The following is a 17,542-nucleotide window of genomic DNA, read 5'->3' as shown; positions in this document are numbered from 1 at the left end:
TTGCCTCACAGTAAGATCACTTTTGGTTTGTTTCCAGGTTTGCCATGAGGAGTTTTGTTTGTTTTTCCTGTGCATGCAGGGGGGTTTCTCTGTGTTTTTTGTGTTTAATGCATGGAGGTATGGGGTCATGTCATTCACTATAAGTGCCTCACCCAGTCAGGAGATTATCAATCCGCAATGACATGAGATTCACCAGTGACTGTTGTGTAAATTTGGACTGATGTAGTAAGGAGCAGAGACTTCAACCTATAGTGGATCCAGCCTCACCCTGAGGAAGTACTGTAAATGTTGTCACAGAAGAGGTCATAAATACTTGCATATCCTTGCTCAAACATAAAAAAAAAACAAAAAAACTGGCCCACACGGACTCATTTCTATCAGTGTTAAGTAGTGAAATAAGTAATGAGTCAATCAACCAATAAATCTTCAAATTCATTGCACTTTTTATACAAACTAACTGCACCACACTGTGTTCCAAACTATAAAGAATCAAGACTTCATATTACTATAAGGCATAGGCATACAGCAAATCCTCATAACATTATCATAATATTTAGCAGTCCCAACCAATCCAATAAATACAAAAAACAGCTATGACCCTCAGTTCATCTTTCTTTTTTGGATTACAAGCCACCACATCAATCTCTCTCAAATATTTCCCATTTGTCCATTATTACAACTTCTAACACTTCCACAAAGTGTAGATTTGCCGCATTAGTTGATTCTCCAGCTATAATCATAGTGTTTTGCCTGATAGGTGAAGCATGGGCTCACATATGTGCAAGCATGTGAATATACTTATGTGCCTGAAAGTTACCAGTTCCTAATGTTCACTGCAAGATTGCTGGGATTGGGGTTGCAGGAAAAGGAAATGAACAGAATTGATGTTTGCCTTCTACTGGAAAAAATAACAACAAAAGGATTTACCCTGTCAAACAAAGATCTGCTATCACCCAGACAGACTAACCCATTCAACTTTATTATCATTACATTACTTCTCGTCAAGTGGGTCTGTTCAAGTGCACGTGGCTCATGCACACATGTACATGGATGCATTGTGTATGAGGGAGGTTATACAAGTATGAGCATGAAAGTGTGTTACTGCATGACTGGCTTCTTTGCAGATAGAGACCCTGGCTGTATTTTGGGTGGGTGTGCTCTGAATTCAGGGAAGCCTATTAGAAGGGAAAGGGCTTGCAACATTTTAATCTCAAAAACCCATCTATGTCTATGTCTTGTGCGGGGGGTGTGGGGGTGGAAGGGGGAGGGGCAATGACATATAAAGCTCTTCTTCCAACCGCAGGCCAGAGGTAGTTTGCTTGGAATAAATGCTTTTCGCTTAAGGTGTGGACAAACCCTGGCTGCAGCTGGAGGAAAGAATAGAAGGAGGAAAGAGTTGGGCAGGCGGAGAGCGAGATGGAGTGGGGGGTGAGGGGGTGTAGAGGGGGGAGAGCATGCCTTTAGTTTTGGCCTGAAAGCCTGGACGCCACGGCCAAATCTTTCTATGAATAAAAGACGAGCACAGAGGAGTGGATAAAGAGAGGGAGACAGAATAAGAAAGAGAGAAAATAGCAAGAAAAAAAGAGAGGAAGATTGTCAGGGGCACACTTAACAAGAGTGGGGGGGGGGGGGGGGGGGTGTATGTGTGTGTGTGTGTGTGTCCGTGCGTGCGTATATGAACCAGCTGCAAATCTCTGTGGTTGTGGGACACTTCCAAGATGAGACCCATCTGCCAGTGTGATTTCATTAATAATACAAGCTCGTTGTACAGGGCACTCACTCTCACTCCCTCTTTCTTCGTCCTGCTTTCTTACACTCACACTCTTGTCTACAAAGGAGATAAGAGCCATGGCCATCTCCACACTCCCAGTGGTGGCATAGAGTCGAGCCCATTAGAGCTGAAATGTTGGTTCATCCATATGTAGGAAAGCTCTCAAGAGGTCACCTCTCAACATGTTAGCTGATAGAAGGAGGGATACATGGATGGAGATCGAGGAATGGACCATCCCACCTCTCCAAGCCCCTCTGAGTACCCGCTGAGGCGTTCCAATCCCATGAATCCACTCACACTGACTAAACAACATGCACACAGCTCTAGAAACTCAGAGATGACAACATTGTTTTTCCACCACTACACTCAAAATGGGTGTAATGTCTTTCCAGAAAGAAGAAACCTTTCTCATTCATTTCAATTTGTCTTCAAAATTATCTTAGCTTTGCCAAATATCAGGAGCACATTGTGTATTTAATCAACAATGTTGACACTTGAGGCAAAGCGCTAGCACTGATGTGCTTCATTGAGTAGTGGAGGCCAAAACCCTACTCCGGTCAGCAGGTAAACTCATCACACAATCACAGAGACCTCAGTGACGCACTTCACCAAGCTTCTTGGAGTCCAATAGTTTGGAAATATTTCAGGTGTTTACGTGAGTTGGATTGTGACGTACATAGTTAGACATGCTCACAAACCTGATGACTGCAATGGGCAGTTTGTTCTGTGCTATTAAAGTGTCCCAATCCACTTTCCCAGGGAAGGTAATCACAATTTGGGCTTCAGCATTTATAAGACTCAAAGACGATATGTACAATGGCCTAAAAGCTGTCAGTCCTGCACGTCCACCCTACAGGTGACGTGGAGGACAAGAAGGTGAATGGATCTCATGAAGACTACTTGGCATGTAATCAGGGTACACTGACATTATGAGCACCCATCAGACAGTGTCTTGCTATTTCTGGACAAAGCAAACTGCTATTTGTAAGATGACATTTTGAGTTTAATTGTATTAATTAATTGTAGTAATTATAAATCTTCTGTTCTGGGGTTTTCTTTGGCTTTCAGTGGTTTTGGTCCAGTTTTATGTAGATGTTTTTCTTGACTAAAATTCTGTTTTACAAACTTGAGTTTTATTACCAAGTAGAGCTCTCCACTGGAAATTACTTAAAACAAGCACTTGAGTATTTGAATTACTCCAGTCTTATAAATAAATAGGTACCTACATAGCTACTTGCTGAGGTAACTTGTGAGTTACTTTTATTAAATTTGTATCTTTAATTAGGGCCATTTCATTATTGCAATGTATAGTTGCAATAACAAGTGGCTTGAAACAACTAAAAATGCGGAGGCCACTGCAGACAGGTGTTGTAATGGTGGCTATTGGTGCTGCTGTCTTTCTCCGTCCTGCTCACCAACTGTAAGACAAAAGTAACAAGCACACTAATTTCAGTAATTGGAACAGTTAATAGTTTTATAACAGTAAACAGCGTTTAACTAGTTACTGTAATGGGTAATGAGATAAATGAGGTAATGAGGTAAAGTCTTATTCTTGTTAACTTTGTGGAAAAAGTTGTGTGTATGCAAACTCTGCTGAAAGTCACAATATAATATGCACATCATAACTATCTCAACTGTAACACCATTGTCAGGTGTGTCACAACGAAAGGGCAAGGTTGAGTGCAGTGACATTGAGAAATGGCATTTATTATCAGTACAAAGAGGTGCAGAACCCTTGCTGAGGACTATTAGGTACAGTAGGTGCAGCCAAGGGACTTATACTATAACATGATGACTATGTTTCATATTTTATTGCTTCGATTTAACTTAAGACAGTAGAAGACGTCAGTTCAGATCCTGATTTGATCTTGAGTGGGAAAAGACCAGTCAGACAATAACTTTCAAATAACAACCAATCAAAAAGTTTTACCTTGGATTTTGTGCAAAGATGTTTCAACATTACATTATTTTAATTTAAGTCCAAAAAACACGTGCTCCACTTAAGGTGTTTATTTTCTCTTTGAATTACTGTATACGTGTAATAAACAACATAATTGAGCACCGTATCCAGGAAATCTGCGCTAAGATCTAAAACTCTTTCTGAAAAAGTCAGGATTGTCACAAACTTATTATTGAAATTATGTGGCGCCCATGAAGATAGGCAGTGATCTTTCAGCATTTCAGTATTTGACCCACAACGCCACAGATCACAAAAAAATGTGGTTGTGTGTCATGTTCAAGAAAACTTTGTTGCAGTGCAATCCCCAGAAAACAAAGAAACAACTGTTATTTTCTTAGAATAAAATTACCGGTACTTAAGAAATATCCTGTTATTGTAACTGTTTTCCTATGAAGATCAAACTCTGGACAGGATGTTATGGCAGCTGTCAGACATAAAACTACACTGTAGTAGAAAAGATTTCCTTGCATTTAACCTATTCCATTAATAATTTTAGCCTGTGGTTCCCCTGCAGTCAAGACAGGAAAACATAATTATGTTCAACAAAAGTCCCCAAGTTCTAATCTGGGTTTCTCTGTTTAAATGGTCAATATTTACACTTGAAGTCACTCTGGTTCTTATTTATAATGAACCTCAAAACAAATGTATGTGTCTTTGTCCCCTGGCTAACCACCTGCTGTGAAATCGGGCCTGGAGTCACCCATCTGATTGACTTCTAGCTATTCTTAGCCATGACAATTTGTAAAATTGACAGAGGTTGTTACAAAACAAGTCGCTGCAGGGCAGATTCACAGTGCTGGCTCAACTTGCTGGGGGAGGGAGGCTCACTCAACCTTCAACACAAACACTCACAGATACACACGTCGATGATATGCAAAAAAACAAATTAATTTAGAAGTAGCTGCTCATACTGGGGCGAAGTTATAAACATAAAACTAATATACATGCAGCCAAGAACACCTGCTTGTACACACATCCACCGCTGCCTCATCTGTGTGTCCTTGAACCTGGGTATCATTTGTTTGACCACCCTCTGTCACACACACACACATTTTTTTTTTCCCTCGCACATCATTTTTCTCTCTCCCTGACACACCTCTGGATACTCCTGAATGCCAAACTGGGCAGACTGATTAATTGCATGTGCCAGGGTTGTGTTTGTGTGCCTGAGAGCTGCTGTGATTAGAGTTTATGCTAGGTGTCCTGCTGTGGCACCATGCTCCCTCCCTCCCTCCCTCCCTCCCTCCTCTGCTCTTTCTTTTTTCGTCTGTCTATGTGTCTCTGTCATGGCAGCGGTGGCACATTGAGGGCACAGCGTTCCAGCTGGTCAACCTGATGGAGCTGCTGACTTGTGGTGTGCCGTGGATTAACATGGCATGGAGGCAATGTGTTAACAATATGTTCCAGTGTCCGGCCGGAATGTTTAACGGGAGTCGGTTTAACACAAGAACAACCCTGTCAGCTAACTGGTACATAACACATTTGTCTAAAGTGCTTTTTAGAAGGATTAAAAGTTGGGCTGCACAATATATTGTAAATATACCATCAAAGTGATATCGACATGCAGATTGGACATATTGCGGACGACTGACTGAAGTGGGATAAGTTATGTTTCCATGCACCGTGTATTCATACCGTGAAAATTCAAAATGCCAAAATATAAATGGAAGAAAAAGTGCAAGGAATGATGAATAACAATTAACTCATTCAAACATATGAATCCATTATCAGCCTTAAAAATGTCATGCCTGCTGGTCATGGGGCAGACGTTACAAGTACAAATCATATTGTTATTGCAATATTCACCATTAATGAATATCGTACCCTTAGTTAATAACATGTGTCTATTACAGAGCTCATAAACAACTGGAAATCCTGCACTTTTTTGAAGGAAGGAACAAACAAAGCCAGAGGCCACTAGAATATTAACTGACAGTAACCATAATACATTTAGGTGATGTCAACTTTCACACATTTGACCCTAAACTTTGGCTCCCATATACTTTTACTCAAGGTCAAGATTCAACTTCATGCTTGCACATGGAAATTTGATATAGCTTTTTAAAAATCCTCCATAACTGAAAAAGTGGAATAGAATAGAATAGAATAGAATAGAATAAGTGACTCTTCAATATAATCTCCAAGTGCATCTTGGGTAAAATACAGTAGTTTTCGGGGGTTTGCGAATGACATTGGGGGATTTTGAGGGGGGCAGGACACTGACATCTGCCCCTGCGTTGGCCAGGCCTTGACATTTTCCTCATTTCTACAGCTATGATAAAAAAACAAAAGACATCTCACATATTAGTAATATGACAAAAATAGCATCCAAAATTGAAGTTCCCCTCCCATAGTGTAATGTTTTTGGAGCATACCACAAACTATCTTCTTAGCAGGTACAGTTTGGTGAACAAAATGAATGAGCAGGAAGTGTAAGCACCAAACTTGATCACAAATGTCTGAATTAGAGCTGCAGCATATACGTATGCGTATGTGTATGTATATATATATATATATATATATATATATATATATGGTAGAAATAAGCTAATAGTCAAAAGCACAGAAATTGAAGACAAATGTGCATCATTTCTGAACTGTTGCATGTCAACATTACAGACACACATGTGATCAGAACAAAAAAATTAAACAAAATTATCAAAATTATTGCATGTTTAACTGATATCGTGCAGCCCTAGTTAGCATTTGTAAAACATTATGGGTTTCCCTCAAGACCCCACATGTTTAGAACAGTCTCAGGTTTTGGAGCCCACAAGGAGAGTCAAAACAAAGCACAGACACACACAAACAAACAAACAAACAAACAAATACAGTATACTATATATTCAATCAACTACAGTATGCATGAAAGGACACACAAACAAAACAAAACCCCCCTAAATGATATACAGTTTATTTCCCTCAGTGTGTGCACCGAAGAAGTCAGCACAAATAGGCATATGATGATTCCCTAATCACTTTCTGGTGTTCTGTCTAGCGTGACGCACATGACATGGCACAAGGCTGCTCACACTCCCTCTCTGTGTCACACACAGACTTGACACAGAAATTACACATCAGCCTCAAAATAAACATACCGTGAAGGACATGACAAGCATGGATCAGGCCAGGGTCCCCCACAGCAGGGGGACTGCTGACACTCCACTAATATTGACTGGCGTGGCGCAGTGACGGGTGGTGGTGGTGGTGGTGGTGGTGGTGGGGGCGGTGTCTGGGCGGGGACGGCTCCAGCAAATCAATGCTTATATGAGAAATGTATAACATGCCCGAGAAAAGAGTGTGTGAAGCCGCATGTTGGGGTTTGCATGTCGTCACAGGCAGAGGAGGCACATCGATGTGTCACACATGCTACATGACATAAAGACAAATGGATCAACCTCTGCACATAAATCTTACAGACCTCAAATCCTGAGGTGACCTGTGATGCAACATACAAAAAAAAAAAAAGACATTTCAGATGGGCTTCCAACTTGGGGGAACCAAGTTTGGGGGAGAACCTTTGCTTGCCTTTTAACTAGGACATCTATGATCATCTATCATCAACTGCTGGCCACAAAAACAAGTATAATGGTAAATATAAGATAGATTTACCCTGATAATTTGAGCCAATTATGTCAACATTACTTTGATTTTGTATATTTTCAGACCTGTGCTGTTTTTAGATGCAACATGTCATATTGATGTATAATGAGCTGAGCAGTGCCATCCCCACGCCAACGGTCTGTGTTGCTTTGTTTCTTTTTAAAGTTTCCATAAAGGCAACATACCATGTATATAAATGCTAGATTTCACAGAAGAGGTAAAAATGTTTAATATAACTAAATTCATTAATCAAGTGAAATGTTACCATGGAAATACTGTTGGGCACAACAGTAGACTTTGATTCTAATTTTATTCTCATACTGCCAAAAGAAATTTTACTCTTGTCTGATGAAGTCGAGATAAACTGGTGTTATTTTCCCCTTTTCCTCTTATGTAAAATAAGAAATGAAATGATGCCTTTCTTGCCTGTCTTACCCTGACTTGTGTACTGAATATAAACTTTAATAAAATGTTATTAGTATCGGTCATGCGAATCAGAATGTTTTGATAATTCACAACAGTATCAAAAACAAAACAAGAACTGTACAAGCCTACTCTCTAATGTGATTGAATTGAAAGTCCTCGCAGCCAATGCTTGAAGTCATGAGGGAAGTGTTCCCAGAAGAGCAGAGGTAACAGCAGATTAATGCTCTTGGTTTCAGAATGAGATGCTTACAAGTCACACAAATGTGCACCACATCAACCACATGACCACCACTTTAATTACCGACACAAGAAAAGAGCCAATGAGCACTGACAAATTGTGACACATCCCCTGCTGTTGGAAGAAACAATTGTTGATATCCCCTCTTTCAGCTTCTTTTGAGCTAATAATGACTCCTTGCAGCTACCAGGAGTCATCCTTGCACACTAGAGTGCTGCAGATCTTTTGTTGTTGCCATGCATGCTGTGAATTTTCTCTTCATAGGGCGACACCAAGCCCTAACATGTTGCACCGAAGAGCTATTTTTAACTTCCTAGTTACACTCTTGCACTAAAACAAGGAGGCGTGTAAACACAGACGCATCCGTGTAGCGACTGTGTGCATCTTTCACCGAGCCGCAGATTCACAGACTGAATGATTGTCTGCACAATTCTGTTTGCTACACATCCCCAAAAATTACTCACAGGGAGGGATCGTGGACGAGATCTTTGAGGTTGACGCCGCTGCGATCCTCTGCGAGGTTCCGATAACAGCTGTCACTCACTGGAAAGAGATAGAGAGGAAATTCAGTTAGCTCACACATTTAGTGACAAATGAAGAACACAAACATTCTTGAATAAAGAAAAAGTACTACATTATTTTCAATATTATGCTACAATCAATCAGTCTTTTCATCTTTTTTACTGCTTTATCCAGGTCTGAGTCTGGGGATTCTTGAGGATGATCCCATCTGAAGTCGAGAACTTGAAGAAAACCAAGGAACAAAGCAAGGAGAATATGCAAACCCCACAAAGAAAGACTTGAACTGTAATGGCGTTATCTGTTGTGGTTAGAGATGTCGTATTACTTTGCCACCATGGAGCCATCAAAAGGGAAACAAAGCAAATGAAGCTACTTGGACAGAAGTAACAAACTGCATTAGAAGTGCAGCAGTTTTAATTTGTTTAAATTCATAGATAACACGTGAATAAGTAGAATATGAAAACTCCAAACACAGAGGTAGCCCACATATTCTCAGTGCTGGACAAGAGTGCCAACAATTAAACCGCCCTGCACCCCTATGTGACCATTATTTTGATGGATTTGATCAACTCTTGGAGCCACCCAATGATAAAGTAAAATAAAACCTAAACAAACATTTTTCACAAATCTATTACAAATAAAATAACGTTAAATTTAGCAGATACGACCATCTAACTTGATGATCTTTAGCGTTTCTGCAACTGAACTGTGAGCTGGGTTTAGACCGCCGTGAGACAGGTTAGCTTTACCCTACTGTCAACGGCCCAGGCAACCAAAGATGTGCGGCATCACGGTGTCGCCGCGTGTCTGCGGGGTTTTGACTCTGAGACGTTCAGTGATCATCCCGCAGACAGTCACCTCACACTATTGGCTATTCAGCCAAGCTCGTACATCAAACGTCTGAACCTGTGGTTCCTCTCGTACTGAACAGGATTACTATTATTATCAGGCTCGCCCTTGTCTGAATGAGGTTTAACGGCTATCCTCCTGGAGCTGAACCCGGCTGACATTTAGTGAAAGGCAGGCTACACCCGGGAGAGGTTGGCAGTCCATCACAAGGCAAACACAGAGGCAACTACACACTCTTGTATACGCCACTGGTTAATTTACTGATTCACATATCTTTCGAGTGTGGCACAAAGAAAATAAACACACATGTACAGGGACAGGCTGTAAATTCCACTGAGAAAAAGCGCTGGACTAAAACTTTTTTTTTTTTTTACTGTGTCATTTTTAGCCACATGTGCTGACTCAGCATTGGAGATTAAACAGATCACCAGATGAAGAAAATTGGGAAAAACACAAACAGTTTTTTCTGTTTGAACAGATGATGAAAACTGAAGATCAGCCAAGAAAAGAAAAAAAAAACCTTCTGCACACATTTTAAAAGGATCTGTACAGTGTTTGTTTTCATCAGAAAATTTCACACCTGACTGAACAAAAACAAAAACACCAATTTTACAGGGATCATCTATTGTGTCTATATTGGGAAAGAGGAGGAAGCTGTCATTTGTGGGAGCCACACTTGTCAGTCGTCAGCGCTATAACGTGGGTGCCTTTGGTTTGGTGTGGCATTGTCTTTGCTTTCTCATTTTTCCATCCAGGTACGCTGCAGAACATCTCAAACAACTGGACACAAGAGATCATTTTATAATTCAGCGTGGCTTTTTGGAGGGCGCTGATTGTAGACAAAATGCATCCAAAATTACCACAGCATAGGATGCACGGGTGTGTAGTGGTGAGCAATCTAGTCTCAAATGAAGAAATTCCCCAGTTTGATTCTGACCTGGATGCCTGACTGGTGGTATAGTTTGAAAGTGCAACCTCACTATCTGTGGTTTGAGTTGAGACTTGGTGTTGCTGACACTCTGGCCTTACAGCAAGATTTCTCCTCCTGCAAACCCCCGGTGTCGGCTTTTGGATGGGGAATTTTCATATTTTCCCTATGCGTGCATGAGTTTTCTATGATTACTCCTATTTAACTTGTATGTGAATGCATATGACACAATCCCACCCAATCCATCATTTACAGCACATATTAGTTAGTCTGCAACCATATAAACTCATAACCTCCTTGTTTCCAAACACTCATCACTGAGACACAGAAACCCTTCGAATGCAGAGCAGGTGTGAGCCCCATGAGTCATCGTGGAGAGATTGAGTGACAGAAGACATGAAAAGAATTTAAAAAAAATTGAAAGATAAAAAAAAGGACGGATTAAATGTGAACATGCTCACGTCCTTGAATCATTCCAAAATGAGGCGTTGGAGCGGACGGTGGTGCTGGTAGTGGCAAGTGGGATTCAAGCCAGAAAACTTGACGCGCTAGTTGTAGTCGAGACTGTAAATGTCATGATGTTACTCCAAGTGAAGTGCCATGATCCATGAATGAGAGGACGGGGGGGGGGGGGGGGGGGGGGGGGGCGGAGGGATAGGGTGAGTGGATGGGTGAAGCGAGAATGGTGTAAAAAATGGAAGTATGATAGAGAAAAAATTGAAGATACAAAAGAGGAGAAAGCAACACAGCTGGAGAAAAGGATTGGAAAGGAAGGCAGGATATGAGTCAGGGGAATACGAGATTGAGGTGGTGAAGTGAGAATGAAAAGATGTGGGATGGATGGGGGAAGCGGGAGGGGGGGGGGTGATGAAGAGGAATGCAGTGTTGATGGGGCAGCGTTGTGGAGACAGAGGTAAACAGAGGGTGCAAGACGTTGCTCTGGGCTCTGGCAAATAAATAGGAAAGTGCTGACATTTGCACACCGAGCCAGATACTCAGAAAGAGAGGAAGAGAGGGAGGAAAAAAAGGAGGCAGAAAGGCTGTTGAAGAGGGGCAGGAGTGGTGGAGGAGCAAGGAAAAAAAAGGGGTTGAGGGAGGAGAGAAAAACCAGAGCAAGCACGTGGAATACACACCACTCTAGATTCATAGGGGCACTGCTGCATAAGGGCATGTGTGTGTGTGTGTGTTCTGCGTGTGTGAGGAGGAAACTTCTTTCAAGACTGCAGTATTCCTTACAAATACACACTCAGTGACACACACAGAGCCCTCCTCAGTCTTTCTCTCCCAGCTACCCCTTGATCTAAAAATAGCCGTTCCACTCTCCTACAAGAGGCAGCAACCATTCTGAACCAATCAACACGGTCTGTCAAAGGCATCGGTATCCACCACCCCTCAATGTGTGCGTCCGTGCACGCATGTGCGTGTGCGCATGTGTGCAACAAGGGGAACTCCTGTCTGAAGGTAATAAAAACTGCCCCTCCCTGCGTGCTGCACTGGGTGGAAATGATGGAAAACACAATCCCTCTTCTGAAACAATAGCACAGAAACGCAGAAGAGGGGAAAGTGGGGGAATATCCGGGGGAACAAAAAGAGGGGAAGAAAGAGCGAGATTGGAAAAGAGAGGGACAGGGAGATCTGGCTGCAGTCGAAACAGGCTTCAAAGGAATATTAATGTGATCCTGTGCGAGAGCTGAAGACAGTGGAAGAAAGAGGGAGAGGGAGGGAGGAACAGTGGAGTGTGGGGAGGGAGGGGGGTGAGGTGCATGAGAATTTATAACAATGTTCCCTCCTACCCCTCAAGCTCCGCCCATGCACCTTTCGCCAGGTGAATCTGCAGCTTTGCTTTCATCACTAACACCGCTGTGCACTGCATCATCCGGTGTCCTTCATTAAACCGGCACTGTGGGAGCCACATGGGATTTAATAGTAAAGAACAGATGCCTTATTCAGTTTTACTTCCGACCCGACAGGAGCTACAGGTCCGCACCTGAGAAGTGTGGCTGTCTTCCCAGGTCAAGCTGCAAGTGAAGACGCAATGCAGTGACCCTTGTCCCGGCCCAGAGGGTGCTATTTCACATGCTACATACAGTATTCTACACAGCAAGCTAAAGGTCAGTGCTGCCACATGGCTGGATGAGTATGAGAAGACAAACAGCTGAATCCAGACATTTCTGTAAGAACTGAGACTGGTTCCAAGACCACCAGTAATTCTCATTTTGAGCCGGTGCACGTTTAGTGTGGAGTTTTCCTGATAACAAGAGCAGGCAAAGATTGCCCTTGTAGCTGCCCTCTTCTTTGGCAACATAACATATTTCGCTTGCAGGGAGTATTTTTCCGGTTTCTATCAGTTATGCACCGTTTGTTCAGTTTCTATCTGTCTGGCCTGGGCAGTAATAAGATGTGGGGGAACAATTTGCAAGAACTATTGACTGGACCTTCACTGTCAATTACTACTATTTCAAATGTAAAAAAAAAAAAAAAAAAGAACATGTTGATATAAAATACTACCATTGATGAAAATAATTTAATGAAGAACAGACATGATATCAGGGAATGGATTCAGGGAGTTACTGTATGTAAAGATCGACAGAACCTGCCTAAAGTACAGTACGGTACACTAAATTACTCGTCTCCAACAAATGTCCAAAAAAAAACAAAGCAAGGAACACATAAGGTCTGTGATCTAACTTTCAAATAAGTCATTGGTTTCACAAGGTTTCACAAGGATTCTGGTCATTATAAGCACATTATCAGTTGGAACTATTCAAAATAAGTGCATTACTGAGTTTATTTCAAGGTAAAAATTTTGAACTCTTGCATTTTTAAGACAATTAGACATACAATTAGTAATATATTCAATTAACATCAATATTTATCATGAATCCTTATGGTAGAAGTGCTCAGATACAATTTGACCTGTTGGTTGTGAGGATGAAGTTCTAACTTCATGATCCCTCTAATGATCCCTGTACTAAACCAAGATGTATTTCACTTCACAAGTATCAGCTATAATCATTGTAACGTGTAAATCTTTATTTTTCTGGGGGCCCGTGCCTGTATTGACTCATATCTTCCTATATTTGCCTCCACCTGTGTGTGTGTGTGTGTGTGTGTGTGAGAGAGAGAGAGAGTAAGTGCAGAAGCCTGGATGTCCCCAGGCTACAGCAGTGGGAGGAGAGCACGAAGCCTGTGCTTCAGAAGCATTACACAGGGCAGGGCCGCTCACACAGGGGATCTAAATGTGCACACCCCACCACAAACACAAGCTCATACACACTCTTTAAGGGTTAATCGCTAAGCCAAGGCAGTGCAGGGGAGTTCAGGACGCAGGGGAACACAGCAAGACACAAAGGAGTAGCAAAAGGGGAGGATCAAGGGGGAGAAAATGTCATTAGAGAACCGCAAGGAATTGGGTAATGCATATTATGAAAGAAAAGAGGAATTTGATAAATATAGCTTTAAGATTTTTCTGCACTGTATCTCTTCCTTTCAATGAAAGATAAAAGCAGTAAAACTAATAGAATTCATTCACTCAAACTGCCCCAGGAATGAGTCCTAAAACCGGAAAAGTTCGCAATCATGTACTAGCAGTTTTGAATAGGTTTGTGACTGGACAAATTTAAAGATGGCATCTGTCTTTAACCCTTTATAGAACTTGGGTGGCGCAAACAGTGAGAAAAACATCACGGAAGACTGACATAACTACCATTGCAATAATTTTTTTATCATATGAAAAAAAGGATGATTAGTCACAAACAATTTACAAGGATTGTGAATGAATTAATTGCAGAATCTAACCAATTGACCGTTCTAATTATTTCATACCTGGTGGCCACAGGGGAGGAATCAGAGGCACGGAAATCAGAGAAAAATTACGCAAAAGAACAAAGTAAAAAAGCAGCTTCTGAGAGTCTGCAGGTGGAAACGTGCAGATGCACATGTGTTGAAAAGAAACACAACTTAAAGAAAATAACAGGGCTACGTCACAGCTGGTGCAAATTGGGCCGAGTATAAGGGCACGGTTATGTGCGAGAACAGATCTCAATGCACAAGGACATTAACATTGTCGACAGAAGTGTTTATATTTATTCCAAATAACACTGTTGTTACAATATCCATTGACTATACAGATTTGATAATTAGAAATTGCAGTGCAAAGACGTTGAATTCTGTTCATTTTCTTAATTATACTATTCCACTATCACCTCTTCCTATATAGTTAAGGTATAAAACTGATTGAAATCTACAATTTGCAGTTTAAAACATTGTTAAATGGAATATACTTCTCACTATACTTCTGTAACATATTCTGCATCCATATTATGTCAATTTAAATACAGTATCACCATATTTTAGATTAATTTCTTTCAAATTTTCTCCAATTAAAAACATCATAAAAAACTGAAAGAACCAAAATTATAAGAGTGTCTGTTACTTCGGCAGTCATAACTGTTTACCCCAACAACTGAACACTGAAATGTATTTACACATCATTATGACATTGTGGCAGAGAGGTGATTAAGCCCCTGATTGGACTCAGGTGGGCTGCCTCACCTCTCTGCCCATAAAAGGAGGAGCCACCTGACAGGTGGGAGGAAACAGTGGTGTCTGGTGTGTGAGTTTTGTTTGTTGATTTACTTTAATAAAAGTATGGACATTGGAACGTCTGATGCTGCGTCTCTGTGGGGGACCCTGGGGGTTGGCATGCGCAACTGCCACAGACATTTGAAGGAACCACATTAAAACTTACCTTAATGGTCAACTCTATCTCCCAATAAAGATTACAAAGATTTTTTTTTCACACCATAAAGCCACACAGCTGTGATGTTTCACTCCCATACACTTGGAAGCAACTGACAAAACATAAGTACAGACGTTGCATTGATTCTTAGTAAACACTAGCTGGTCCGGACTTTACAGTTTCGCTGAATTTATGCTACTAAATTTCCAAGAAATAATAATGCAACTACTTTTCGAGGGAGCAACTGTATTCAAGCGCAAATGTGTAGTAACTTGCTCAACACTGGGTGTGAGCTGTTATAGTGATAAAATAGGAATAAAACACTGAGCTTCTCTCTGTGACAGTGTGTGGGCTAACTCTCTGGCTAAATGCTATCAGTCTGTCAGCCTGAGCAGAAAGGATTCATAAACTGTTACTATGTTCCACTCAATCATTTCCACAACATAAAGCAGTCAGCACTCATTATCTCCCGAGATCCCACACTAATGGGGTTTTCCCTTATAGCAGGTTCTCATGCACACTCATTCACATGGTGTTCACATGCACAGAGTGCCTGCATGCATTAACACACAGCCATGCACGCACGCACGCACGCACGCACGCACGCACGCACGCACGCACACACACACACACACACACACACACAAAGAAATATAAAACAAAGATAGCATTACATGCACTGTCCAGATGCAACATAGCTGTATAAATCTGGCAGTCTTGAATGTTTTGGATTTGAGGTGTGCCGAAGTGAAGTGGCAGAGGTCCACATCCCAGAAACCTTCAACCATCCAAGCATGAAATCTTTTATTGCTCGATTAATTAAAGGTAAAATAAACATATACATGTGCTGCTCACTGTCTCAGCATCACAATGGGCATCTCCACTATTTCCTGTTATTTATCAGCAAACAACAGTGCCAATGGGCCTCCAGCCCCTGGAGAGGCTGGTATGGAGGTCAGACATTGGATTGGGCTGACATCTACTGGTGGGAGGGCTGACACCTCTGCACACCAATAAGCCTCAACCAAAGTGATATCACTCCCTCCTGTTCCTATTTCACTGGCTCGTTGTGTGTCAAATGGAAACACTGGCCGCGGGCCTTGGATCAAATGGGTTTAATGATGAATAGAGGTTTGGATCCGCCTCCAGATTGTAATGGGGTGGGGTAGACATCTGACTAGGGGGCTTTCAGCACAACAACCCCCTTTCTAGCCAGAAGTGGAGTGGAGAAGAGAAGCGCAATGGTACACAAATACCAGCATCTTCATTCCATGGCAGGGTAAATTTCCAAATTAATAAAGGCTTCATGGTGCTAGGTAAAATATAGTAACAGCAATAACAGCAGATAACCTAATCTAATATAAGCCCACTGTATCTTAGCAACCTTGTTAATTCTGAGGGGAGCAGTGGGGTAAGCAGCAGAAGCACAGCATCCATCATCAAAGACACACCCAGCAGCAACACACACACACACACACCAATTACTCACAAACTCTCGAATCCACGAAACCACGCACATGCACATGCTATCTTACCATTAGCCACTATCTCAATCACACTGTGATGCAGATGAATGCCTACACGTGTGCAGGACTACCACACTCAGGCGCATACACAAAGATCCTCGGGCTTACTGTAAGCAGCCGGGAGAATGGAGGGGGTGTGCAGCGGAACAATGGGATCCTAATCGTTGGGCTGCATTTCAAAGCCTCTCCCCTCCACAACACTGTTTCCAGATAAGATTTGAAAATGCTATTTATATCCGCAGGGATAGGAGCCAACCAGCAGCTTGATTTTCATTTATTTGAAGTCAGATCTAAATTGGGGTGGAGTTACATAATGTGAAGGAGTGCGACACTCCACCTGCTACTGCTGAGCCAGCCACCGGAGAACACTATGACGAGAAGCAGCCCAAAAAATTTTACGGGGCCCACGTTAATACTGCAGCTAATAAATTAATCTATTGCTTAAACAACTAACACTTACTACACCGAGAGGAGCCTGGCTCATTCATGTAGGTAAAGTGGGCCGGGACGCATCTTAAATCCAAAACCTACTCCAACGTAGCGAGGCCAGAATCCCGCAACCACGCTGAGCCAAGGACAAATCAACACAGCACAGCATGGCTGAGAACTCCCCCCTCCCCCCCCCCCCCCCCCCCCCCATCCCCGCGCCCTCCCACCCACCCAATGCACCAGATGTGCAGAGAAAGGAAGACTGAGAAGGAAAGACAGCTCTGACCCAGGCAGGCGGACAGGACTGAATCCTGACCGCAGCTTGTGAAACTCTCCCCCCTCGTTGTCTCCCTGGAGATCAGAGGCAACTCCATCCCAACCCAACTAAAAGATGAGGAGGAAGAGGAGGAGGAGAGGTGGTCAGATGGACATGTGATGCTGAGGGAGGGTTGAGTTGGAGCCTAACCCTGACAGGATTAAGAAAGCAATTCACACTGGATGAAAGCGGGGTGGGGGGGGGGGGGGGGGGGACACAGAAGCTGAGAGAGG

The 17,542-nt window shown here is 42.2% G+C and overlaps 1 protein-coding gene across 3 annotated transcripts in view; it reads right to left on the bottom strand.

The window, feature by feature from the left end:
• Positions 1–17,542, bottom strand: part of gphnb (gephyrin b) — a 102,212-nt gene that overhangs the window by 59,975 nt on the left and 24,695 nt on the right. For all 3 annotated transcript variants that reach the window (XM_080513640.1, XM_080513639.1, XM_080513641.1), the window contains exon 2: positions 8,463–8,541. In XM_080513640.1, coding sequence (XP_080369766.1) covers positions 8,463–8,541 — 79 coding nt within the window. The remainder of the gene's footprint in view (positions 1–8,462; positions 8,542–17,542) is intronic.

Source organism: Blennius ocellaris (genome assembly GCF_963422515.1).
Source record: "Blennius ocellaris genome assembly, chromosome: 18".
Taxonomy (NCBI): Eukaryota; Metazoa; Chordata; class Actinopteri; order Blenniiformes; family Blenniidae; genus Blennius; species Blennius ocellaris.
Note: the sequence above shows the minus strand (reverse complement) of the source record. Positions and strands in the feature narration are given on the sequence as shown.